Source organism: Oncorhynchus mykiss, chromosome 5 (assembly GCF_013265735.2).
Source record: "Oncorhynchus mykiss isolate Arlee chromosome 5, USDA_OmykA_1.1, whole genome shotgun sequence".
Taxonomy (NCBI): Eukaryota; Metazoa; Chordata; class Actinopteri; order Salmoniformes; family Salmonidae; genus Oncorhynchus; species Oncorhynchus mykiss.
This window is the reverse complement of record NC_048569.1, coordinates 11,963,421-11,990,770: the sequence shown is the minus strand read 5'-3', so window position 1 is coordinate 11,990,770 and position 27,350 is coordinate 11,963,421. Positions and strand designations below refer to the sequence as shown.

Here is a 27,350-nt window from a genome sequence, read left to right as displayed (position 1 = left end):
AAGTTTACAACCCAATCTAAAAATAATCCAGAGAGCTTCTAAGAGACAGAGCAATCCTCTTGAAAAAGTGTCAGTTACAGAGAAAAAACCATTGCCCAGTAATTTGACATGCTATTTGTCGAGAGTTGGCCCAGACTTTGCCCCAGACCAAGAGTGAGGGACGGAAGAAGGGAGGGATGGAAGGAGGGAGGGAGAGAAAGAGGGAGAAAGAAAGACAGAAAAAGAGAGAGAGGGAGTGTTTTTCCATGCCTCTAAGATCGCCCAGTCTTCCATGCAGAGCCCTGCACAGTGTGTCAGCCCACAAGGCTCATGGGAACAGTCATACAGAGGAATCCCAGCTAAGAGACGACATCTGTACAATTCCTCAACATTTCCACATTATTGTGTGAGTGAGTTAAAGAGGATATATTATGTTTTCTTTCTCTCCCCTCCCCCTTTCTTTCTCTTAAACACTCACCCTCTCTCCCTCTGACCCCTCTCTCACTCTGTGTGTGTGTGTGTGTTTCCAAGGATTCGACCATGACAATTAACTTCCGTGGGATACTCCAGTGAGATACTCAAGCTGGACAGCTCAGAAATGGCATCGGCAAGGCATTTGAAGTTATTTGTCTCCCTCGGTTTGGGTACAGCCTGGGTACATGGCTGGATAGATGTCCTAGGGCTAGTACTATGTTTATGTCATTATATACACTGAGTGTACCAAATGGAACACCTGCTCTTTCCATGACATAGACTGACCAGGTGAATCCAGGTGAAAGCTATGATCCCTTATTGATGTCACTTGTTAAATCCACTTCAATCAGTGTAGATGAAGTGGAGGAGACAGGTTAAAGAATGATTTTTAAGCCTTGAGACAATAGAGACATGGATTGTGTATGTGTGCCATCCAGAGGGTGAATGGGCAAGACAAAAGATCGAAGTGCCTTTGAACGGGTATGGTAGTAGGTGCCAGGCGCAATATTAGGAGGGTGTTCCTAATGTTTTGTACACTCACTGTATATCAAGTGAACTGTTGAAGTTGTACAGTAAACACACTTACTACTGGGATGCTCTAACGTTACAGTCTCTTAGATTTCAATTTGGTTGAGTTGTTAAGTAACGTGAATTCAAAGTGAATTTAACAACAACAAAAAATCACCATGTAAATTACATTTTGGTTAAAAGTGGTGGAAAAAAAAGATGAAATTCCTTTACATTGATGACTTTTTGCCAATCCAATTAGTTTTCCACATTTATTCAAAATCATCACACAGACTTTTTGTTGTTGAAATGACATGGAAACAATGTTGATTTAACCAGATTGAACCAAATTCTTTCCTGCACATTTTTTGGGTTTAGGTGTCCAAACTCTAAGCCACTCAAGCCAAGTTCAATACAGAAAATATAGAAATATATATTCAACCATTGCTGTAAAGTAATAACTTAAAACAACACCTGTTAAATCAGGCATATATCAAGTATGAAAGTATAAGAGGAGACCGACAGCTAATGTAAATTCCCTATTGCAGGCTTATCATTTCCCAAGTGAAGTACAGTTCAATGTAAAGAGGAGCCACAATAGGCTACAGTGCATCCCATATGGCACCCTATTCAGTGCACTACTTTTGACCAGGGCCCATAGGGTTGTAGTCAAAAGTAGTGAAATAGGAAATAGGGTGCCATTTGGAACACAACCTCCATCTCCATGTTAAAAGCCAACCCACATAAACCTAACACCTGACACACTGTTTCCAGACTAATGGCTTCAGCTGTGTGTGTCTGATTGTTCCTCACTGTGTGTGCCCAGACTGCCCTAGATGATCCTAATACAGCATATAATCCACACCAGCCAAACAGGCTCCTCTGAGCTAACTAACTAACTCTCTCCTGTCTCGTAAACAAAAGCCTGACACTTTATGACCAAGCCGTTGTGTGGATATGGAGTTTCAGCGCAAGGTATTAATACCTTTTATTTTCCAAGAGACAGGGAGGTTTCTGTGAATTGTGGGGTCTTGGAATTGAAAGGGGATATTCGAAAACAGCTGGGTATTAGTGCTTCATTTAAAGGTTAGATTGTTTTCATACATTTGATACAAATCTTCTGAGGGCGTTGAGCGCTATGTAGTGGTGCTAAGTAGTGGTTAGCATCGCTTCATTTTCTGAGGGGGTCATTGAGTTAAGGTCTTTTGACAGGTTTTATGTTAAAACCAGTGAATAGATAAGAGACAAGTCAAGAGTCATGGACAAAATGAAACAGTCCCTCCTGAGTATCTTGGGTTGTTGGGTTGTTGATGTCATGTGTCTACTGTGAAATCACAAGAGCTAGACCCTCGGGTTATTTCCTACATTACCATCCTTACAATTTCTCTCTTTCATTCTTCCCACACTTCCTTTTTAATCTAAGAAAGAGATTTAGCGTACTCCCTTTTCCTCTTGTTCTTGAACCCCACACAGCAAAAACAAGCCTCAGACATATTGTTGGGGTCCGTCGATCCGTAAACTAGAGGCAACAATAAGGCAACAATAAGTCTGGCTTTTAAGGCTCAAGAGGAAATGAAAAGTCATTTTACTTAGGGGGATATTGAATAGGGTACTAGGATACTGCACGGGACCCACACCCCCTTTGAGAGTCTGGCTCAAGGGGGGCCCCCAAAACAGAGACTGAATGCAGCTAAGACCTGGTTTTAAAAAGGAAATTGATATTCATTCTCAACACGACTGGTTGGCTTAGCCTTAGACCGTTCCACTCAATGAGTTGACTCTGATCTCAAAGCAGTAAGATGGATATTTGGGTAGATTACACCACAATTATTGTATCTTGCTATATTATTTATCGTACAAAGCGACTATATCCTGAAACAGCATGCTTTTAGAAGAATATGTAGCCTGTAACACAGCAAAACAAAATATACTGCATTCCAAATAGAGATGTTACTGTGTTTTCACAGACAACAAATAACTGAAAACATTCCTCATCAGTCTCTCCCATGTCCATCGATCTAATAAAACAAGTTGACTCATTGGATGGTTTGGGTGAAAACAGACTTTGAGCTAATCAGCTGTTAACAAACACACCCACCAGGGGTGGGCCTGAGGGGCTATCCTTGGCTACTCTTATTGATCCATGAACCAAGCAGTCAATACAGATTAGTTACAGTAATCATAGGAGCACGTGTGGTGGCCCCAGGCGCAGACCAACGGCCAGTAGGACCCCTCACCGTGGCTGTGTAATACTCACGGAATGATATCATTCTCATACTGTCAAAATAATTCCAAATCCTAACAAAACATAACTTTACAAAAATTACAGTTGGTACAGCATGGTGCTTGCAATGCCAGGATTGTGGGTTTGATTCCCACGGGGCACCAGTACAGGAAAAAAAAGTATGAAAATATAAATATATGTTTGCTCTGCATAAGAGCATCTGCTAAATTACTTAAATGTAAATAAAGGTAAAGTGTAAAAATGTAGTTCCTGGAATAGCCTAGGAATAGCCCAGGAATAGCCTATGAATAGCCTATGAATAGCCCAGGAATAGCCCAGGAATAGCCTAGGAATAGCCCAGGAATAGCCTAGGAATAGCCCAGGAATAGCCCAGGAATAGCCTAGGAATAGCCCAGGAATAGCCCAGGAATAGCCCAGGGATAGCCTATGAATAGCCTAGGAATAGCCTATGAATAGCCTAGGAATAGCCCAGGAATAGCCTAGGAATAGCATAGGAATAGCCTATGAATAGCCTAGGAATAGCCCAGGAATAGCCTAGGAATAGTCTAGGAATAGCCTATGAATAGCCTATGAATAGCCTAGGAATAGCCTAGGAATAGCCTAGGAATAGCCTAGGAATAGCCTAGGAATAGCCCAGGAATAGCCTAGGAATAGCCTATGAATAGTCTAGGAATAGCCTAGGAATAGCCCAGGAATAGTCTAGGAATAGCCCAGGAATAGCCCAGGAATAGCCTAGGAATAGCCTAGCAGTAACAATAACATTTTCATTTTCATCTAACAGGGCAACTTTGGAGAAATGTGTGCACTTTGATCCCATTAGGTAAGGCACAAGTGGTTTTAAGTGATATAGCGCTACAAGCCTATCTATGGCCATATCTCCTTACCTTTTACCATTGGTCCAGTTAGCCAGTCAGATCCCAGACTAGTGATATTAGGATCTGGTTCCCCACCATCAGACAGATTAGTCAGGCCTGTTCAGGTCCTTAGGGATTCCCAGGCTCCAGACACAACAATAAGGTCCCAGCCTCCAGACACAACAATAAGCCCCTTTATTAAACGATGGACACTGGAGACAGCGGGGGAGCAATGCTTGAGCACCTAATATAATCACAGACGCACACATGTGTGGAGGCTCACGCACGCACAGTCGCATACACACTTACACACGCCCACGCATTATGCACGCAGACACAGACACACACAGGGCTCATAGACTCCTTACACCTGTTTCAATAGAGACTGAAAGAGGAGACTTTTTAATCTGATAACATCACTATCCCCCCCTACACAATTTGCTCTACATTCATTCTAGATCAAGAAAACAAGTCTAAAAACCCAAACATTTCATAATCTAAACTTTATCCCAAAGTTCCTCAAATGACAATCTAAAATAAGCTATATTTCTAAGGAGATAGGTGTCGCTAATTGCATGCTATAACTCCAAGGGCAGTCATGCTGGCCATCTTGAAAGAGAAGGCAGTGAGTGGAAGTTCTGCCCTGCCGTTTGGCTAACAAAGACAAAGGCCTTGAAGTGTGACGCCATTCAGACAGAGCACATAGAAGAAGACCTGGCAATCTCACAACTCACAGGCAAGTGTCCCAAATGGCCCCCTGTTCACTATGTAGTGCACTACCTAGCAAAAAGCCCATAGGCCCCTGGTCAAAAGTAGTGCACTACATAGGAAATAGGGTGCCATTTGGGATGCTGACACACACGGTGTCCCCACTTTGTCTGCAGCTGTGGATCAGGGTACAAACAACGTGGCTGAAGGGGTGTCACGTCCATATTTATACATCAAAGCGGTTCCAGACTAACAAAAATAGGGTGACTTCACCCATGTCACATTCACGTCGTAACAAATACGGACGTTCAAGATAAAAGCAAACCCAAGTGTGCCCAAATTAAATCAGAGGGGTGGACGAGCCTGGTGTGTGTGAGGGAGGAAGTGTGTATTGGCAGTAGGGTCTGAGAGAGTCACACTATGTGCGAGCTGAGAGACAAAACGCCTGTTAGTGTGTGTGTGTGTTTATCTCTCTGTCTCTCTCTCTCTCTTTCTCTGTGTGTGTGTGTTTGTCTTTGTGCCTGCGTGTGTGTTACTCTCTATCTCTCTGTGTGTGTGTTTGTCTTTGTGCCTGCTTGTGTGTTACTCTCTCTCTTTCTCTGTGTGTGTGTTTGTCTTTGTGCCTGTGTGTGTGTGTATGTGTGTGTGTGTGTGTGTGTGTGTGTGTGTGTGTGTGTGTGTGTGTGTGTGTGTGTGTGTGTGTGTGTGTGTGTGTGTGTGTGTGTGTGTGTGTGTAGGCAGGCCGAGGCGGACAGACAGACAGACGGACAGGCAGACAAATAGACTGACAGACACAGCTGTAGAGTCTCACCACTGGAGCAGTCGGGGCCCCCCCAGCCGGGCTCACACTGGCAGGTGCTGGGGGCTACACAACGGCCATGAACACACTTCTCGGCACAGTGGGCTGGAGAGAGTGATGAGGAGGAGCAGGGAAATAGAAGGGAGGGATGAGGAGAGAGAGGGAAAAACAAGAGGAAAGAAAGGTCAGATTTTAGTGGCTTTTAGAACACATTGCTACTCCCAGGAAAACCATGTAGATTTACATCAAAGGAATACAGATTCCTGAACCGATAACAACAATATCATAAGAAGGGTTTGATTGAGCTTGTCTGGAGCGTGAGATGGGCGTGGTTTGCACTTCTGGGACTACGCAATTTGGTTCCATTAAACAGGGCAAACTCAATCAAGCGCAGCTAAAGTATTTGAAAGAAAACTATTACAATTAAACCCATGTTCCGAATAGACAATCAGAATTTCAGGGAGAATGGGATCCAATTCATTAGGGACAGAGACTTCAGGCTGGACATGATTGGTCCACAACGTTCAAAAAAACATGTACACGAACGTAACGTCAGACCGACGGGTGATGTCATTGAAACAGTGGGGTTAAAGGTTCCATGGGTGATGTCATAGAAACAGTGTGGGTTAAAGGTTCCATGAGTGATGTCACTGAAACAGTGGGGGTCAAAGGTTCCATGAGTGATGTGACTGAAACAGTGGGGGTTAAAGGTTCCATGAGTGATGTGACTGAAACAGTGGGGGTTAAAGGTTCCATGGGTGATGTCACTGAAACAGTGGTCGTTAAAGATTCCATAGGTGATGTCATTGAAACAGTGGTTGTTAAAGATTCCATAGGTGATGTCATTGAAACAGTCTGTGTTTGTAAAAGGTTTCATGACTGAGGTCATGAGTGACGAGCAGTCAAAAACAATGACGCCATCAAACATTTTTTTACATTCACACACTACAGCAATTGATTAATTGACTAAATAGTGCTAACAATGAATTAACTGATTTTGTGTATGAATTTGAGTTCTTATTTCCCCAACATAATATATTTTCAAATACATTTGAGTAACTTAGCAGATGCTCTTATCCAAAGCAACTTAGAGTAGTGAGTGGATGCATTTTCATATATTTTTTTCATACTACTCCCTCTTGGGAATTGCACCCACAACCGTGGTGATAGAAGTGCCATGCTCTACCAACTAAACTACCAAGGACCACATCATCTGAGAGGCAAGTGATGGTAGCACAGATTGGGGCCACGTTAATTCAGATGGCGGGCCAGAAAATGGCTCCCCGGGGGCACATTTTTCAGACCACTGGACTAGATAAAAGATTCCCATATTTAAAAATGAAACTCGGTTGTACTCAATCTTATTAAAATCTAAAAATAACATTACATGATATTAACTTAACTCATAAATGTATTCTAACAAAGCTGATGTTGTTACATCTTAACATCTGTATCCATCTGTCTTCATTTACATTTACGTCCTCATTTATTACGTACCATGTATTTCAGCTGATATTTGACACTAAATGGCTTCCACCCGGGGAGACTGTAAGTCTATTGATGGAGGAGGAAACTGGGGAAATCAGAGGGCAGCATGTGATTGTGGTTTACTGTATTCACCACACAACAGTACCTCTATAGAGCCCGGACTAAAGTTCCCTTTGAGCCCCGAGCGGTCACATTCTCACATCCACTCTGTCGAGTCAAAAGCTGATTCACCAACGATAAAGGGAAGTGACTATCAGTCCAACTTTTAGCCTCATAGCTTATCATTGCTTAACATCACTTTGACTTAATCCTTTTGACTCAATCCAACTGCTTAATAACCACACTTACCGGGCACAAAATCAAAGAAGTTCAAATAAATCCGACAATAACTACTCCTCTAGTAGTGTCAGTTGTACAACTGCTCACAATGTGATGGCAAGCGTTTTCTCTACACAGACAGAGGGTTTGTTGTGAGGCGGTTGTTGAAATGTAGGTTTGTTTTTATGGCTTTCTCCTGTTGCTGTGTCAGTTGTTGTTTTTGTCTCGACCTCTGGGGCCCCTCTGTATATCTGCTACGCACCTGTTGTTCCTGACTCCTGAGACACAAGCTCTGCTTCTGGGTGGCGATTGGTCGGTTGCCCGCCACATGCGGACACAACAGTCATCAGTGTTTCCTCTATGTTGTTTTTCCCCAAGGTGGGTTGCAAAACCACAACCTTCGGCTCTAATAGGAGTTTTGAGATGTTACTACTCAACCACACAGAGATTAACAGATGACCGTCAACAGATGACCGATATCCATATCATATACTGTATGACTCTGGTGAGCAAGCAGTTTGAGTCACGTCATAATACATAGGGTCAACCATCTACTAGGACTTAGGTGGCCACCCTCATGGAGAGATAGAGAGTCCCTACAGCGCCCCCACCAGCACAACAGGGGTCTCCAATACTCACCCCCTCCACACACGGTTCCAGTGGGATTCGTCTCACACTTCCCAGGGAGTACGATTGGATGGCCGCACGCTGCCAGTGTTTCCTGCTGCAGCTGGATTTATACCTGGCGACCGTTCACCTGAGCTCCCTCGGGCCGTGAGAGGGTGTCCGCCCTCGTCTCGGGCCTATCGGGGAAAGCTCTGGAGTGGGCCAACGCTATGTGGGGAGAAGGAGACGCGGCACTGGACCACTTCGAGGATGAACTTTCGGACCCTGGCCACCGGTGCTGGATGGAACGACAGGGCCCTGATCGACCACTATTGCTGCAGCTTGCGCGAGGACGTCCATCGGTAGTTGGCCTGCAGGGACACCACCTTCACCTTTGACCAGCTGGTGGACCTGTCCATTCGGCTGGATAAGCTGCTGGCTACCCGCGGACGTCCAGATCGAGATCTGTCAGTTCCATCCCCCAGCACCACCACTCCGATACCCATGGAGCTTGGAGGTGCTGCACTCAGGGAGACCAGAGGAGGTTACTTCACATGCACCATCTGTGGCCGCAGAGGTCACACTGTCGGTCGGTGTCGGGTTGGTTCCTCTGGGGTCAAGGCAGCAGGCAGGGCACTCTGGCGTCACCCCAGGTGAGCCGGCACCATTCTCCGAATCTCTGCATCAGGGGTACATTCGGTCCTCCACATCACCCGATCCTCAAGTAAATTTTTTTGTGAAGGAGAAGGTGCGCCTATGTATTGACTATTGAGCCCTAAACCAGATCACTGTGAAGTACAGTTATCCGCTACCTCTCATAGCCACAGCGATTGAGTCAATGCACTCAGCTTCTTCACGAAACTAGATCTCAGGAACGCTTAGAACCTGGTGCGTATCCGGGAGGGAAATGAGTGGAAGACAGCATTTAGTACCACCTCAGGCATTATGAGTACCTCGTCATGCTGTACGGGTTGATGAATGCTCCATCAGTCTTCCAAGCCTTCGTGGACAAAAATTTTCCCCGGTGGGGGACGTATTGGACCCTTCAATGCTGCGGGAGTTCCACCGTCTCCAGCCGGATCGCCCTGCGCCTCGCCCTCCGGGTCATCCCCGAAGCCGGTGTCGGCATGCTACTGGAGCTGCGCATCAAGGGGAGGTGCTGCCATGACTTAGTGACTTAGTTTTCTTAGTACCATGTTTGGTTCGCCTCAATAAAGGGTTCCGTTTGCCACCCATGTCTGCTCTTCTGCGCCTGACTTCCCTACAGCTAGTTACGCACTCCTTTACATACTGTTCACTGTTGTGGATAGGGAGGAGTGATACTTTCAATGTTGTGGATAGGGAGGAGTTATAACTTCAATGGCAGCAGATAGAGTGGACGTATACGTTAAATTGTTGTGGATGAGGAGGTATACATTTAATGGTAGCAGATAGGGAGGAGGGGTATGTTCAATGGTAGCAGATAGAGAGGAGGGTTCTATTCAATGGTAGCAGATAGGAATAGAGTGATGTGTTCAATGGCAGCAGATAGGGTGGAGGGATACGTACGGACACACATCTCCCTGCTCTCGTAGAATCCGGGGCAACACTGAGACTTGCGGCGGTACATAGTCTTCTCTCCTCTGCGGTAGGCCGTCCGATAGCTCACCCTTAAGACACACAGACACTTAATGGTCAGTATGGGGAATATAGTTTATCGTCTCCACTGTGTTTCCTAAGGTAGAAATGTGAATAGACATCTACTAATGGTGCACAAGTTGGCTAATTACAAACATACTATTTCTTTATGGAGCTTACAGTACTTATTAACAAAATACATTGTTATGGAAATCATTGCTGTTGACTTGGTTTAACCTATTATCATTCTCAGTGACACACACACACACACACACACACACACACACACACACACACACGTGCACATGTACACACACACACGCATGCATGCACGCACACACACTCCATCCCTCCATTGACCACTCCATCCTCACCTGTGCCGCGTGCACTTGAACCAGTTGAGGATGTCGGAGCAGCTGGTGTAATAAATCTGATCAAAGGGGTGGGCGTACGACTCCTGGACGGTGACTGAGTAGCTAAAAGAGTGGAATAGAGGAAGAGCAAGAAAAAAGAGGGAGGGGGGGTCCGTTAGAAAGGAAGAGAGAAGGGAGGGAGTTACAAACACACACGAGCGCTCACCACGGACCCAACATGTCTTGCGTGTGGTCCCATAACTTATGGTCCCGCTACCACTAGGCTAAGCACTAGGCTAAACACTAAGTGGTTTAATAACGGCACCATTAGGCTGCTTGTGTATCTGACTGGGATTAAGTATCAAACATCTTTCACCGACTCAGCGGTGGGTATAGCGGGTCAAACAGCCCCTGTGCTGTGTGTGGCCTCGTATTTTGTCACGACTCTTCCAGTGTACAGATTTATAACAGGGTTTTACAAATAGGATTATAGAATGTTTCGCATAGAAGAAAACTGTTGGCTGTGACAATGGCTCCCTTATGACATGCATGTGAGCAATTGTGACCGCAGGCCTTTTTGGAAGACACGCAATGTAGGAATGGAAGAGTCGTATGAAATGAGAGTTGGCTGCCCAAAACCTTAAGGATGTTTCCTTTTAGTGCCTTTTAAGAACGTTAAATTGTTTAGTTCTGTTCCATCGTTAAAGTTCACAAATTTGAGAAACATCAACTTAAAGTGCACTATTTCAAGAAAGTGCAACTTGACAAAGCCACACCTCTTTTCAGATAGGCCTTTAACCAGAGTAAAGCGTTGGGATGACCTATGTAGAAAAATAACTACCACGTGCAGTTACGCAGGGGGCCTGATTGGTGTCACACTTTTTCTCCATCCCTAGTAAACACAGCTGATTAATTCAATTGTATTCTAAACTGAAGATCATGATTAGGTGATTATTGGAGTCAGGTGTGTTAGCTGGGACTGGGGAAAAACTGTGACTCCAATCAGGCGCCTGAGGACTGGAGCTGCCCACCCCTGAGTTAAAGAGTACTTAACACTTTAGCGTTCACTTTTCCTTTATTTCTTGGAAAACTTACTATATACTATGTGACTGTCTGAACATACATTCCTAGTGCCCAATAATTGCATAAGTTAGCCACTTACAGTTCCCCTGATATGAGGCCTTAAAAAAGAAGGTCTTTAATTTAGGGGTATACAGTCCATAAGACAGCACCAAAATGACACAAGATTCCCAGCCACGTGTTGATTTTAAGGAACGCTTGGGTTACTTACTTCTCAGAGGAAATAAAAAGATGGTACCCAAAATGAGAACATCAATAACATTGAATAAAACGTGCAATTGATCGAGAAAGTGCAAACATGACTGGCCTTTTGATTCAATTTGAATCAGACAGGAAATGGATGTGAGGAGACAGGTGAATTGCATGGTCACTCACACACACAGGCACACAGACATATACACACTACAGAAAAAAATCCATATCCATATCCCAAAAATACATTTTATTTAACCTTTATTTAACTAGGCAAGTCAGTTAAGAACAAATTCTTATTTACAATGACGGCCTACCAAAAGGCAAAAGGCCAAAGGATGGGATATTTTTATATATATATATATATATATATATATATATAGAAATATAGGACAAAACACATAAAGAGAGACCTAAGACAACAATTGAATTGATGCAATAGCGATAAATAGAACAATAGCTTTATAACATTAATGAACATTTCTCGACTATAGGCTACTTATCATAATGAACGATGCCTGCGATAAGTGATCGGTGTCGATAATTTTGGGTTTATCGTCCCAGCTCTAAAACACGCGCGCACACACACACGCACGCACGCACGCACGCACGCACACATACACACACACACACACACACACACACACACACACACACACACACACACACACACACACACACACACACACACACACACACACACACACACTTGCCCCAACAGTCTGTGGGAGCTGTTCTGCAACCTCTCTCTCTCCTCTCCCCCTCAGCTCCTGAAAGGCTGCAGCTGTTGCTCCAGATTAGCCAGTGAAAGTGAATCTAGCTGGGAAAGCTGCCTCCACCTTTGTTCTTTTCAATCTGTTTTAATGGATTTCCCTCAAAGATGGACTCCGGGATCTTAAGCACAACAAATTCGTAACATGTTGCACAAATTGGATTCGTAGCATATCACACGAATTGCAAAATTAATATGATATCAAATCAAATCAAACCAATTCTGCCATTTTGTGTTTTTTTTCGCTGATATAAAAATGTTTTGTACATAATGTCTCTGCCATCATTTCCTATAACCGAAAACAGCTTCTGGATATCAGAACCGCTATCACTAACCTTGATTTGGATGACAATTTCTACTTCAACGAGTTGGCATCTCTGGACGTTCTGCTTTCTCTGGAACAGACCCTAATCTCTGGACGTTCTGCTTTCTTTGGAACAGACCCTAATCTCTGGACGTTCTGCTTTCTCTGGAACAGGCCCTAATCTCTGGATGTTCTGCTTTCTTTGGAACAGACCCTAATCTCTGGACGTTCTGCTTTCTCTGGAACAGACCCTAATCTCTGGACGTTCTGCTTTCTCTGGAACAGACCCTAATCTCTGGACGTTCTGCTTTCTCTGGAACAGGCCCTAATCTCTGGACGTTCTGCTTTCTCTGGAACAGACCCTAATCTCTGGACGTTCTGCTTTCTCTGGAACAGACCCTAATCTCTGGACGTTCTGCTTTCTCTGGAACAGGCCCTAATCTCTGGACGTTCTGCTTTCTCTGGAACAGGCCCTAATCTCTGGACGTTCTGCTTTCTCTAGAACAGGCCCTAATCTCTGGACGTTCTGCTTTCTCCGGACCAAGCCATAATCTCTGGGAACTGAAAGAATGAACAATGGAGCAAGAGAAGCAAACAAGCCGGCATCCTGACAAGACTACGTTGGTGAGCAAATAAACCGCCTTTACCCTCCGTTCCATTGGCGAACGTACAATCAATCACTAGATAACAAACTGGACAAGCTCCTCTCGAGACTACCCTATCAACGGACCTGAAGAACTGTAATATTATTTTTTCTCGGAACAAGGACATGGATAATATACATCTCACTGGTTTTTCCATACATCGTCTAGACCGGGTTGGCAGTCTCGGGTAAGATGAGGTGTGTGTCGCTTTGTTAACAACAGCTGGTGTGCAATCTTTAATGTTAAGGAAGTCTCAAGTTTTTACTCGCCTGAGTTAGAATACCTCATGATAAACTGCAGACCATAGTATTTACTAAGAGAGATTTAATTCATATTTTTCGCAGCTGTCTATTTACCACCACAAACTAATGCTGGCACCAAGACTGCACTCAACAAACTGTATAGGGCCATAAGAAAACAAGAAAATGCACATCTAGAGGCAGCCCTTCTCTGGCCAGTGATTTTAATGCAGGGAAACTGAAATCTGTTTGACTTTATTTTTACCACAATGTCACCTTTGCAACTAAAGGCAACAAAACTCTTGATCACCTTAACTCTACACACAGAAACGCATACACGCATACAAGGCCCTCCCTCACCCTCCCTTTGGCAAATATAACCGTAACTCTATCGTCCTGATTAGAGGTCGACTGATTAATCGGAATGGCCGATTAATTAGGGCCGATTTCAAGTTTTCATAACAATCGGAAATCGGTATTTTTGGACATTGATTTGGCCGATTTAAAATTATTATTTAAAAAAAATGGTTGAGGATATTACTATTTTATATAATCTGACTGAGCATACAAGCATACAAGTATCTGACTGAGCGGTGGTAGGCAGCAGCAGGCTCGTAAGCATTCATTCAAACAGCACTTTCGTGCGTTTTGCCAGCAGCTCTTAGTTGTGCGTCAAGCATTGCGCTGTTTATGACTTCAAGCCTATCAACTCCCGAGATGAGGCTGGTGTAACTGAAGGGAAATGGCTAGCTAGTTAGCGGGGTGCGCGCTAATAGAGTTTCAAACGTCATTTGCTCTGAGACATGGAGTGGTTGTTCCCTTTGCTCTGCATGGGTAACGCTGCTCTGAGGGTGGCTGTTGTCGTTGTGTTCCTGGTTCGAGCCCAGAGAGGAGTGGGGAGAGGGACGGAAGCTATACTGTTACACTGGCAATCCTAAAGTGCCTATAAGAACATCCAATAGTCAAATGTTAATGAAATACAAATGGTATAGAGGGAAATAGACCTATAATTCCTATAATAACTACAACCTAAAACTTATTACCTGGGAATATTGAAGACTAATGTTAAAAGGAACCACCAGCTTTCATATTTTCTCATGTTCTGAGCAAGGAACTTAAACGTTAGCTTTCTTACATGGCACATATTGCACTTTTACTTTCTTCTCCAACACTTTGTTTTTGCATTATTTAAATCAAATTGAACATGTTTCATTATTTATTTGAGTCTAAATTGATTTTATTGATGTATTATATTAAGTTAAAATAAGTGTTCATTCAGTATTGTTGTAATTGTCATTATTACAAATACATTTTAAAAAATCGTCTGATTAATCGGTATTTACTCACCCTAGCAGAGCTGGTTAGGCTGTTTCATGTTATCCAGAGCGTTGGTGTCTGCAACTGTGTTGCTGGCAACAATTGAATTACGCTTTTTTTTTGCCAATGTTTACTGACACCGGCCATATACAATGGGTGTTGAGCGTTTGTAAATTCGTTAGTTATTTTACCAGCTACGTCTATCGACAGTTGTCACAGTGACATAATGAACATTCTATTTAAATGGTTACATGCATAGTGGAATCTTTTGTTCAGGCATGTAGCTAGCTAGCTAAACAATGAACCATATTCCCAACTCATGATGTTACTACCCTGCATGAATCTGCAGGTAGCTAACCAACCAGGTTCAACATTAGCTAGCTAACATTAGGCTATAACTAGCAATGCAAATGAAATAATATTACTACACAGATCATACAGAGAATACACGAGCGAGCCAGCTAATGTTAGCATTTTTGGGCCTCCCGAGTGGTGCAGCGGTCTAAGGCACCGCATTGCAGTGCTAGAGGCATTACCACAGACCCGGGAGTCCCAGACCCGGGAGTCCCATAGGACGGCGCACAATTGGCCCAGTGTCGTCCAGGTTAGGGGAGGGTTTGGCCTGTGGGGCTTTTGTGGGAGGCGGGTGCCTGCGGGCTGACCGCGGATGCCAGTTGAACGGTGTTTCCTCTGACACATTGGTGTGGCTGGCTTCCGGGTTAATCTGAAGGGTGTTAAGGAGGACACATGACTCCACCTTCGCCTCTCCATTGGAGAGTTGCAGCGATGAGATAAGATTGAAAGTTGGGGAGAAAAAGGGGGTAAAAAAATAACTAAATGCATTTTGATAAAAAACTAAAGTTCACGTTTAAATGGCTCTCCTGTGAAGTAGTGACATGCGACATACACCTAGTATCCTGAAACAGCTCACATTTATTCCTTGTGCTATTATTTTTTAAATATTTTTCTATTTTTCTCTCTGTAATGTTGGAAAGCGCCCATAAAATAACAATTTCAATGTTATAGCTGTTTTTTTATGAAGCATGTGAAAAATAACATTTGATGGATTTGGTTCTCTGGAAAATGTAACAGATATGAGATTAGCACTGAACAAAAACAAGTTGTTCTAAAACAATGTTGAGAAATGTGAGTCTTGCTAAGTACTTAAATCTGGGTTTGGGTCAACTCCATTCCCATTAATTGAATTACGATTCATGAATGGAAAGGTCCACAGTGACAATAATGATCCGTTTGCGATTCATGAACTGAACTTAACTCAACTCAGACTTGAACTTAACTCAACGCAGACTTTAACTTAACTCAACTCAGACTTGAACTTAACTCAACGCAGACTTTAACTTAACTCAACTCAGACTTGAACTTAACTCAACGCAGACTTTAACTTAACTCAACTCAGACTTTAACTTAACTCAACGCAGACTTTAACTTAACTCAACGCAGACTTTAACTTAACTCAACGCAGACTTTAACTTAACTCAACTCAGACTTTAACTTAACTCAACGCAGACTTTAACTTAACTCAACGCAGACTTTAACTTAACTCAACTCAGACTTGAACTTAACTCAACGCAGACTTTAACTTAACTCAACGCAGACTTTAACTTAACTCAACGCAGACTTTAACTTAACTCAACGCAGACTTTAACTTAACTCAACTCAGACTTTAACTTAACTCAACGCAGACTTTAACTTAACTCAACTCAGACTTGAACTTAACTCAACGCAGACTTTAACTTAACTTAACGCAGACTTTAACTTAACTCAACGCAGACTTTAACTTAACTCAACTCAGACTTGAACTTAACTCAACGCAGACTTGAACTTAACTCAACTCAGACTTGAACTTAACTCAACGCAGACTTTAACTTAAACTCAACTCAGACTTTAACTTAACTCAACGCAGACTTTAACTTAACTCAACGCAGACTTTAACTTAACTCAACTCAGACTTTAACTTAACTCAACGCAGACTTTAACTTAACTCAACGCAGACTTGAACTTAACTCAATGCAGACTTTAACTTAAACTCAACTCAGACTTTAACTTAACTCAACTCCGACTTGAACTTAACTCAACGCAGACTTTAACTTAACTCAACGCAGACTTTAACTTAACTCAACGCAGACTTTAACTTAACTCAACGCAGACTTTAACTTAACTCAACGCAGACTTTAACTTAACTCAACTCAGACTTTAACTTAACTCAACTCAGACTTTAACTTAACTCAACGCAGACTTTAACTTAACTCAACTCAGACTTTAACTTAACTCAACTCAGACTTGAACTTAACTCAACGCAGACTTTAACTTAACTCAACGCAGACTTTAACTTAACTCAACTCAGACTTTAACTTAACTCAACGCAGACTTTAACTTAACTCAACTCAGACTTTAACTTAACTCAACTCAGACTTGAACTTAACTCAACTCAGACTTTAACTTAACTCAACGCAGACTTTAACTTAACTCAACGCAGACTTTAACTTAACTCTAGGGTGTAACTCTAAGGCTGTGGTGGTGTTAAATAATGCACACCTGTGAGAAGGTGTGTCCCTGTATGTGGGTGTGTCTGGCTTGTGGGTGTGTCTGGCCCCTGTGGGTGTGTCTGCCCCTGTGGGTGTGTCTGGCCTACCTCTCCCAGTGGCTGCAGACGTTGGGGTCCTCCAGATTGAGGGAGGAGGTGGAGCGGGGCAAGAAGCAGCACATCACCGCCAGCAGGATAGTCGCGTAGTGCCACAGGAAGGAGGAGGCGGCCATCTTGGGTGGAAGCTACACCTTGGAGATGACAGCAGACAGAAATGAGAATCCAGCTGCTCATGAGTTGGTGTCCTGTCTTTCCCGTAGTCGGTTGTTATAAACACATTTGAATAGGTAACTTGGTGAAGAAACGCAAGCCTTCTATATCTATTGTTGTGTGAGTGATTTGTGTGTGTGTGTGTGTGTGTGTGTGTGTGTGTGTGTGTGTGTGTGTGTGTGTGTGTGTGTGTGTGTGTGTGTGTGAGGGGTGAGGGTCTGTGTATATGTGTGTGCAAAAACAACCGGGAAAAACACAAAACTGGTACTTGACTTCTTCTCGCCGTCAGAATGCCTACGGTCACAGTGACAGCTTGTTGTGTGGGGACAGGATGGTGAGTCTATTCCCCCACAGAGCTCCTCACTGTTAGACAATTAGTACAGCGTCTGTGTAAACGTGGCCCAGTGGCCACTCCATGGGAATGACACACTTACAGTGCCTTCAGTAAGTATTCCCTCCGCTTGACTTTTTCCACATTTTGTTGTGTTACAAAGTGGGATTAAAATTGATTTCATTGTATTTTTTGTCATCGATCTACACAAAATACTCTGCAATGTCAAAGTGGAAGAAACATTTGAACATTTATTACAACTTAATGAAAAATAAAACACTAATATATCGTAATTAGATAAGTATTCAACCCCTTGAGTCAATACATGTTAGAAACACCTTTGGCATCGATTACAGCTGTGAGTCTTTTTGGGTAAGTCTCTAAGAGCTTTGCACATCTAGATTGTACAAAATTCAAAAGAATTTCAAGCTCTGTCAAGTTGGTTTTTGATAATTGCTAGATAGCCATTTTCAAGTCTTGCCATAGATTTTCGTGCCGGTTTAAGTCAAAACTGTTACTAGGTTACTCAGGAACAATAATTATTGCCTTGGTTAACAACTCTAGTGCAGATTTGGCCTTGTGATTTAGGGTATTGTGCTGCTGGTGAATTCGTCTCCCAGTGTCTGTTGGAAAGCAGACTTATTGCAAAAAGGATGCGTGTTTTGGAAGATTTTTTATTCAGTACAAGCTTCCTTCTTTTCACTCTTTCATTTAGGTTAGTATTGTGGAGTAGCTACAATGTTGTTGATACATCCTCAGTTTTCTCATATTACAACCATAAAACTCTGTAACTCTGTTTTAAAATCACCATCGGCCTTGTGGTGAAATCACTGAGCGATTTCCTACCTCCTCGGAAGGACACCTGTATCTTTGTAGTGACTGGGTATATTGATACATCATCCAAAGTTTCATTTATTAATTTATCTGTGCTTGAAATTCATTAATCGATTGAGGGACCTTATAGATAATTGTATGTGTGGGGTACAGAGATGGGGTAGTCATAAAAAATAATGTTAACGACTATTAATGAACACAGAATGAGTCCATGCAACTTCTTATGTGATTTGTGATTTGTTAAGCACATTTTTACTCCTGAACAGATTTAGGCTTGCCATAACAAAGGGGTCGACTATTTATTGACTCAAGACATTTCAATTTTTCATATTTTATTAATTTGTAAAAAATTCTAAAAACAAAATTCCACTTCGGCATTATTGTCACGACTTCCGCCAAAGTCGGTCCCTCTCCTTGTTCGGGCGGTGTTCGGCCGATTTGGCTCTCGCCTTCTCTAAGAAGAAGGCGACTCAATTACCACCCCATCGTCGAGGGGATTGTGCGATAAACTTTCAGGTAGACGCCGCACTTCCTAGGAGTCACGTGTATCCCCTGTCACAGGCGGAGAGGGTGGCTATGGAGACATATGTCCCCGAATCTCTGCATCAGGGGTACATTCGGTCCTCCACTTCACCTGCCTCCTCGAGTTTATTTTCTGTGAAGAAGAAGGAGGGAGCCTGTGTATTGACTATCGAGCCCTTAACCAGATCACTGTGAAGTACAGTTACCCGCTACCTCTCATAGCCACAGCGATCGGGCGCGCTTCTTCACTAAACTAGATCTCAGGAGCGCTTACAACCTGGTGGTTATCCGGGAGGGAGACGAGTGGAAGACAGCATTCAGTACCACCTCAGGGCATTATGAGTACCTCGTCATGCCGTACGGGTTGATGAATGCTCCGTCAGTCTTCCAAGCAGGGTGTAGTGGTGTATATCGATGACATTCTGATATACTCCACTGCATGACCTTGGTGCATGACCTGTATGTCAAGGCTGAGAAATGCCTGTTCTTCCAGCAGTCCGTCTCCTTCCTAGGATACCGCATTTCCATCTCAGGGGTGGAGATGGAGAGTGACCACATTTCAGCTGTGCGTAATTGGCCGACTCCTACTACGGTAAAGGAGGTGCAGCGTTTTTTAGGGTTTGCCAATTACTACCGGAGGTTTATCCGGGGTTTTGGTCAGGTAGCGGCTCCCATTACCTCACTGCTGAAGGGGGGCCCGGTGCGTTTGCAGTGGTCGGTTGAGGCGGACAGGGCTTTTGGTCACCTAAGTGTTCTTTTTACCTCGGATCCCGTGCTGGCGCATCCAGATCCCTCTTTGGCGTTCACGGTGGAGGTGGACTCGTCCGAGGCTGGGATAGGAGCCGTGCTTTCTCAGTGCTCGGGTACGCTTCTTCTCAAAGAAGCTCAGCCCGGCGGAGCAAAACTATGATGTGGGAGACCGGGAGCTGTTGGCTGTGGTGAAGGCATTGAAGGCGTGGAGACATTGGATTGAGGGGGCTCAATACCCTTTTCTCATCTGGACTGACCACCGCAACCTGGAGTACATCCGGGCAGCGAGGAGACTGAATCCTCATACGATCATAATCCTGGTCGCTGTGGATCATTTTTCCAAGTCCCTCTGCCCGGTCTCCCTACAGCCCTACAGACTGCGGAGGCCTTGTTTACACACGTCTTCCGGCATTACGGGGTAACTGAGGATATAGTGTCTGATCGGGGTCCCCAGTTCACTTCGAGGGTCTGGAGGGCGTTCATGGAATGTCTGGGGGTCTCGATCAGCCTTACCTCGTGTTTTCACCCTGAGAGTAATGGGCAGGTGGAGAGAGTGAATCAGGATGTGGGTAGGTTTCTGCGGTCTTATTGTCAGGACCGGCCGGGGGAGTGGGCGGCGTTTGTGCCCTGGGCAGAGATGGCTCAGAACTCGCTCCGCCACTCCGCCACTCCTCCACTAACCTCTCGCCCTTCCAGTGCGTACTGGGGTACCAGCCGCTTCTGGCACCGTGGCATCAGAGTCAGACCGAGGCTCCTGAGGTGGACAACTGGTTCAGGCGTGCGGAGGAGACCTGGGACGCCGCCCATGTTCACCTCCAGCGGGCCGTGCTGCGCCAGGGTAGCCTAGTGGTTAGAGCGTTGGACTAGTAACCGGAAGGTTGCAAGTTCAAATCCCGACAAGGTACAAATCTGTCGTTCTGCCCCTGAACAGGCAGTTAACCCACTGTTCCTAGGCCGTCATTGAAAATAAGAATTTGTTCTTAACTGACTTGCCTAGTTAAATAAAGGTAAATAATAATAATAATAGAAGGCCAGCGCAGGCCATCACCGCAGTGAGGCCCCGGTGTCCGCACGCCATTTAAAGTCCTGAGGAGACTGAACGAGGTTAGTTACCGGTTACAGCTTCCCCCTGATTACTGTATTAACCCCTCGTTCCATTTGCCTCTCCTCAGGCCGGTGGTGGCTGGCCCGCTCCAGGAGTCTGAGGTGCGGGAGGTTCCTCCGCCCCCTTTGGACATCGAGGAGGCCCCGGCGTACTCCATTCGCTCCATACTGGATTCGAGGCGTTGGGCGAGGGGCTTTCAGTACCTCGTGGACTGGGAGGGGTACGGTCCAGAAGAGATGCTGGGTGCTGGGTCCTGGTGGAGGATGTTTGGACCCTTCTATGCTGCGGAAGTTCAACCGTATTCGTCCGGATCGCTGTCTCCGAGGCCGGTGTCGGCACGCTGCTGGAGCCGCGCGTCAAGGGAGAGGGGGTACTGTCACGACTTCCACCGAAGTCGGTCCCTCTCCTTGTTCGGGCGGTGTTCGGCGGTCGACGTCACCGGTCTTCTAGCCATCGCCGCTCCACCTTTCATTTTCCATTTGCTTTGTCTTGTTTTCCCGCACACCTGGTTGACATTCCCTCATCAGACTAAATGTATATTACCCACTGTTTCCCCCATGTCTGTGTGTGGAATTGTTCTTTGGGTAGGGTGTTACGCTACAGGCTGGCTTGCGCTAGGTTTGTTTCTAACCTAGGTTTGTTTGTTTTGTTTAATCCGGTTCAAGTTACCGTGGTTGTGCTTTGTGCTGTCTCGCCTATGCCTTTGGGCCAGGGTGTATATTAAAGTTATCCTGTTATCACCCATCTCTGCTCTCCTGCGCCTGACTTCCCGGCAACCAGTCACTCACCCCGTTACAATTGTAGGGTATTGTGTGTTGATCAGTGACACAACATCTCAATTGAATCCGTTTTAAATTCAGGCTGTATGTAACACAACAAAATGTGGAAAAAGCAGTGTGAATACTTTCTGAAGGTACTGTACCTTCCAATGGAGTTCCCCACAACGTTCCCTTAAAGAGTCCATTTGAGTGTTCTTCAAAGTGCAGTTCTTAGTAACCTTACAAAAAGTTCCACTGTCAATACTTCTAGAAGTTCAATTTCACCCGTCAGGCTTAATATTAAGCTTACTTTCATGGCACCCTACTCTAACTACTGTACTCAAAGTCCCTTCGGAGGGCCCTTCATAATTCAGAACCCATAGTTCAGAGGTTAAAAATGCACTTCACAGTGCACTGCCTTCACACTAACATAAAAATATACAAACCACATAAACATTCCCATATGCGTAGCACCAAAAAATATTTTCAGAAATATACAGTATGCGAATAAATCCACTCGCAGCATGAATTGACACTGCGGCACAAAAAAATCCTCACTAACCATTTGCTTTCCATCAACACCCATTGGATCCATGTGGTTTGTTAGTTTTAGTCATTGCAAACATATTCCAGAGAATGACCTTGTAAAAGAGGTTTTAAGAGGCCCCGAGTTGACATGATGTTGAGCACCCAAACCCCAAAGAATGACCTTGTATGCCCTCACGGTGGGGTCAGAGAACAGAGAAAGTCAGAGCGGTGAGGAGGATGACAACACAGAGCCCTGTAATTCGGACCGTGAAATACTATTGATGCTTTTGTTCATTGAGTTATTCAAAATTCGAAAAGCACTCGCCCATCTGAGCGATCTTTTTTGCAGGTGCATGAAAACATAAGACACCCGCACACTGCTTTTGCTAGCATCACTGCTCTTGAAATAAGCTTTACATATCGGCCTCAAGGCCTTTGTCAGTGGCTTCATTGAGTTATGAAATAATGTCACAAGAAAAGTTCTCAAACTATTCATCATTGTAGCCTAAAAATATGTCATGATTCGACATGGTGCGATGTGGTAAGATCAAACAGTAGGTTATGCCACTCTGTTTAATTGTTTCATAACAGAGACATACTGACGTTGACGTATCTTCATGATGTTACTTACAGAATATGAAGAGTGACTTTAGTTTTCAAGTATAACTTACTAAAACCATGACATGTCCATTCTCCAAGACTTCACATCTTATGCCAAATCATCCAAAGTTCTATTTCTGTAGCATTTTGACTCATTTAACCCCAAAACGTAAGCGTCTCCCTCAAACACTATGGCATTTGTTTCATAGTTTACCAGAATGACAGGATTCAGCCAACAGATTGTTGGTTCCAAAACCGTTGTTGCTATTTGTGATCCCAAGCCACCAATAATGATAAGGGAGAGTCACAAGCCCCAGGCGTATCCTTTATGTCAAGAAAGTGGTCAAAAGTAACCATTCAGAAGATATTACCTTTGCACATAATTAAAAAAAATATAATCTTTATAGTAGTCAACAGTGTTTCAACCATATTTCAACCATAAATCAATATACACCAGCAAATAGAAGTGGCCGCAACAACAACAAATTCCCTGTTAATGGTTGTTATGGCATCGTTTCCATTCTGAGGGGACCAAATTGAAGACAAGCTCTGGACTCCCCTGACTCCACTGACGTTTCCTCCTGTGGTACAGTTCCCATTGATTTGGAGTCTGTTTCTCATCCATTCTGAATTTCTCCTTGGTGGGGCATCTGTGTGGCAAACCCCCAAACAACTGACTGTTTCCCCACATATAATTATTGAGCTTCATTCAACATCGTTTACTGTCTATTGTTTCATTTGAAGTCTTCTAAGATAAATATTCATTTTCCCAGTACAGTTTTCAGAACATTTAAGAAGCTTTAACTAGATGCACAGTATATCTCCAGAATGAAGCTGAATGGCTATTTATGACAAGACCTGGTACCGTACATTGGATGGAAATATTCAGGACAGACATAACTACGTTCTACGTGAAAGATCCTCAAGTGCACATTACAGTGTCTTCAGAAAGTATTCACGCCCCTTGACTCTTTTCACATTTTGTTGTGTTAAAGCCTTCATTTAAAATGCATTTTGTGAGATTTTGTGTCACTGGCCTACACACAATACCCCATAATGTCAAAGTGAAATTATGTTTTTAGGATTTATTTGACAATTAATTAAAACTGAAAAGCTGAAATGTATTGAGTCAATAAGTATTCAACCCCTTATGGAAAGCCTTAATAAGTTAAGGAGTAAACATGTGCTTTAACATGTCACATAATAAGTTGCATGAATGAATACCTCATCTCTGTACCTCACACATACAATTATCTGTAAGGACCCTCTGTCGAGCTGTGCATTTCAAACACAGATTCAACCACAAAAATCAGGGAGGTTTTCCAATGCCTCGCAAAGAAGGGCACCTATTGGTAGATGGGTAAAAATAAAAAAAAGCTGACATTGACTATCCCTTTCAGCATGATAAAGTTATTAATTACACTTTGGATGCTGTATCAATACACCCAGTCACTACAAAGATACAGGCGTCCTTCCTAAATCAGTTGCTGTAGAGGAAGGAAACCGCTCAGGGAGTTCACCATGAGGCCAATGGTGACTTTAAAACAGTTACAGAGTTTAATAGCTGAGATATAAGAAATCTGAGGATGGATCAATTACAATGCAGTTACTCCACAATACTAACCTAAGTGACAGAGGGAAAAGAAAGAAGTCTGTATAGAATAAAAATATTCCAAAACATGTATCCTGTTTGCAATAAGGCACTAAAGTAAAACTGCAAAAAATGTGGCAGAGGAATTATCTTTATGTCCTGAATATAAAGCGTTATGTCTGGGGCAAATCCAACACAACACATCACTGAGTACCACTCATCATTGTGGTGGCTGCATCATGTTATGGGTATGCTTATCATCGGCAAGGACTAGGGAGGTTTTTAGGGTACATAGAAATAGAATAGAGCTGAGCACAGGCACATTTCTAGAGGAAAACCTGGTTCAGTCTGCTTTACAACAGACACTGGGAGACAAATACACCTTTCAGTAGGACAATAACCTAAAACACAGGGTCAAATATACAGTGGAGTTGCTTAATAAGATGACATTGAATGTCCCTGAGTGGCCTAGTTACATTTCTGACATAAATCGGCTTAACAATCTATGGCAAAATTGAAAATGGTTGTCTAGCAATGATCAACAACCAACTTGACAGAGCTTAAAGAATTTTTTAAAGAATAATGTGTGAATATTGTTCAATCTAGGTATGCAAAGACTTAGCCAGAAAGACTCACATCTGTAATCGTTGCCAACGGTGATTCTAACATGTATTGACTCAGGAGTGTGAACGCTTACGTAAATGAGATATTTCTGTAATTCATTTTCACTAGATTTTCATTTAAATTCCACCCCTGTGCACACCATTACAACAAGCTAAATATACCACAATAATCACATCGGAGATACAGAAGAACCTGTGCGTGTGGAAAGGCCGGATCAGCGTCACACATTGAAAACACAAATGTCACTGATCTGACATGCTTTGATACGAATGAGCCCTATCAAATCTCAGAAACCTTCTCGGGACTCTTTTGAGGGCAGTAGGAGGGAAGGATGCATTCTTAAAGTATTAAAACAGGTCCAAACTGGCCCTGTCCACTGCCCACTGAGTCACCACTTCCTGCCTGACTCACAGAGGGTGGAAGGGTGTCGGGTGCAAAGTCCTTGAGACCCAAAGCAGGTCATTTGAATATTGCACTACTTTGTGCAGAAATCCCCCTCTCCCCCGCTTCAGCTTCCCCATCCAGTATTTTACAGGCAAGACTGCAAAAAGGGAGGGGTAAGAACCCAAGCCAACAATGCATGCCATTGGTGCAAGCCCATCCCTGTGCCATCAAGGCCCTAGCAGTGTTTAGTCTCAGAGGAATCCAAAGCCTCCTTTCGCTAATGGCCATGTTGAAACCAGTTTGCTCTCTCTTTCTCTGTCTCTTGCTCTCTCTCTGTCTCTATTTTCTATACCTCCTGTCTGATAGTACACTGCTTAGACAAATCATCCCTGGCATCAACAGTCATGTCACATCCCAGGCAACTGTACATGGTAGAAGTCTATGGCAGCACATAAACAAGTCAAAAACAAAGTAAAAATGCAGCACTGGCTCCAAATAGTATAATGTTTCTTTGATGATTTCTAAACGTTGAATCTTTGCGTGCAATATTTTGTTCACAGCTTGAAGGGATAGTTCTCTCAAAGAACTTTCAGAATTTGTCAGAGGCGTTCAAATAAAAAGAATCCCATTGTGTGTAGTGTAAGACTAGTTAATATGCAACATAGTCTACAAATCAGACAGTGTTAGTGTGGCAGGTTGGGCTTCCTGCCAGGATTGAAGCTTGTGGTGATAGAAAGACACCCCTGGTGGATGCAACTTCATGCATATGATCTGACCACATTGCTTCTACAGCTGCTCTCCACATCTCTCTGTGCTAGCTAGCTAACCAAATAAAAGGCTAACCACCAGGGCTGCATCTCTGCCTCAGGCTAACCTCCCGAAACCCCGGTAGAAAGAGGACGGTGGAAGTCTACGAGAAGACGGGCTTCTGCGTCCTCTCGCTGATGACAGTGTGTCTATGCGGGCGGTTAACGGGGGCACCAGGGGCTCGCTCTCTGGTTTCACTGAGCTAACGGGCACAGCTGCACCCACCCCGCAAAACCCCAAACCCCCTCCCCGGGACAACTGCAGCAGTTCACAAACAAGGGTGTTGCTGTGCGTGTGAAAGAACCCTACACACACTATACACACCACTCCTGATGCAGGGCTTAGGGGGCCAACAGGGCTTTGATATGCTGTGCATAGCAGTCCAGTATCGGATGCCCCGGGGAAGTTCATTCAAGCACAAACAGAGGACGGACTGAGTCCGTGCACAAAGTATTCATTTGCCAAAACATGCTGTCTTCTTTAGGCACTTCTGCCAACGTGGGGCTTAGCCGTCCAAAGTTAGTTCACTAGAGAACTATTCAGAATTGAGATGACGAAATGACAAGCTGTTTTACACCGTGTATGCTGGTTAGTGGAGTTGTCAGTTATGACAGCAGTAGAGTCAGATACTGAAGAGTGGTAAACAGGCAATAGCCAATTGGTGCATAGGGTGCAACAGTTTTGGGTGATTGGGGACGATAAGTACCCAGCTAGCACATAACGTTCTGAGAACCATATGTTTCTTAGAGCTTGTTGAGAGCGTGGTTAGTTTCCAAATGGGTGGCAAGGAATAAGTTAGTCCTAAATATTTCAAAAACTAAAAGCACTATATTTGGGACAAAACACTCACTAAACCCTAAACCTCAACTAAATATTGTAATGAATAATGTGGAAATTTAGCAAGTCGAGGAGACTAAACTTCTTGGAGTAACCCTGGATTGTAAACTGTCATGGTCAAAACATATTGATATAACAGTAGCTAGGATGGGGAGAAGTCTGTCTATAAAAAAAGCACTGCTCTGCACTCTTAACAGCACAATCAACAAGGCAGGTCCTACAGGCCCTAGTTTTGTTGCACCTGGACTACTGTTCAGTCCCCAAGTCCAGAATAGATAATGGGAGGCGCACAGTACTACATAGAGCCATGACTACATGGAACTCTATTCCACAGTACTACATAGAGCCATGACTACATGGAACTCTAT

The 27,350-nt window shown here is 43.8% G+C and overlaps 1 protein-coding gene across 3 annotated transcripts in view; it reads right to left on the bottom strand.

Annotated features, from left to right (window-relative positions):
* megf10 (multiple EGF-like-domains 10) overlaps positions 1–27,350 on the bottom strand; it is a 104,563-nt gene that overhangs the window by 60,793 nt on the left and 16,420 nt on the right. For 2 of the 3 annotated variants that reach the window (XM_036976788.1, XM_021601689.2), the window contains exons 2-5: positions 17,150–17,292; positions 9,970–10,071; positions 9,527–9,627; positions 5,579–5,671 (exon numbers count right to left, since the gene is read on the bottom strand). In XM_036976788.1, coding sequence (XP_036832683.1) covers positions 5,579–5,671; positions 9,527–9,627; positions 9,970–10,071; positions 17,150–17,274 — 421 coding nt within the window. In that variant the 5' untranslated portion in view covers positions 17,275–17,292. The remainder of the gene's footprint in view (positions 1–5,578; positions 5,672–9,526; positions 9,628–9,969; positions 10,072–17,149; positions 17,293–27,350) is intronic. The other variant, XM_021601691.2, reaches the window with a different exon arrangement.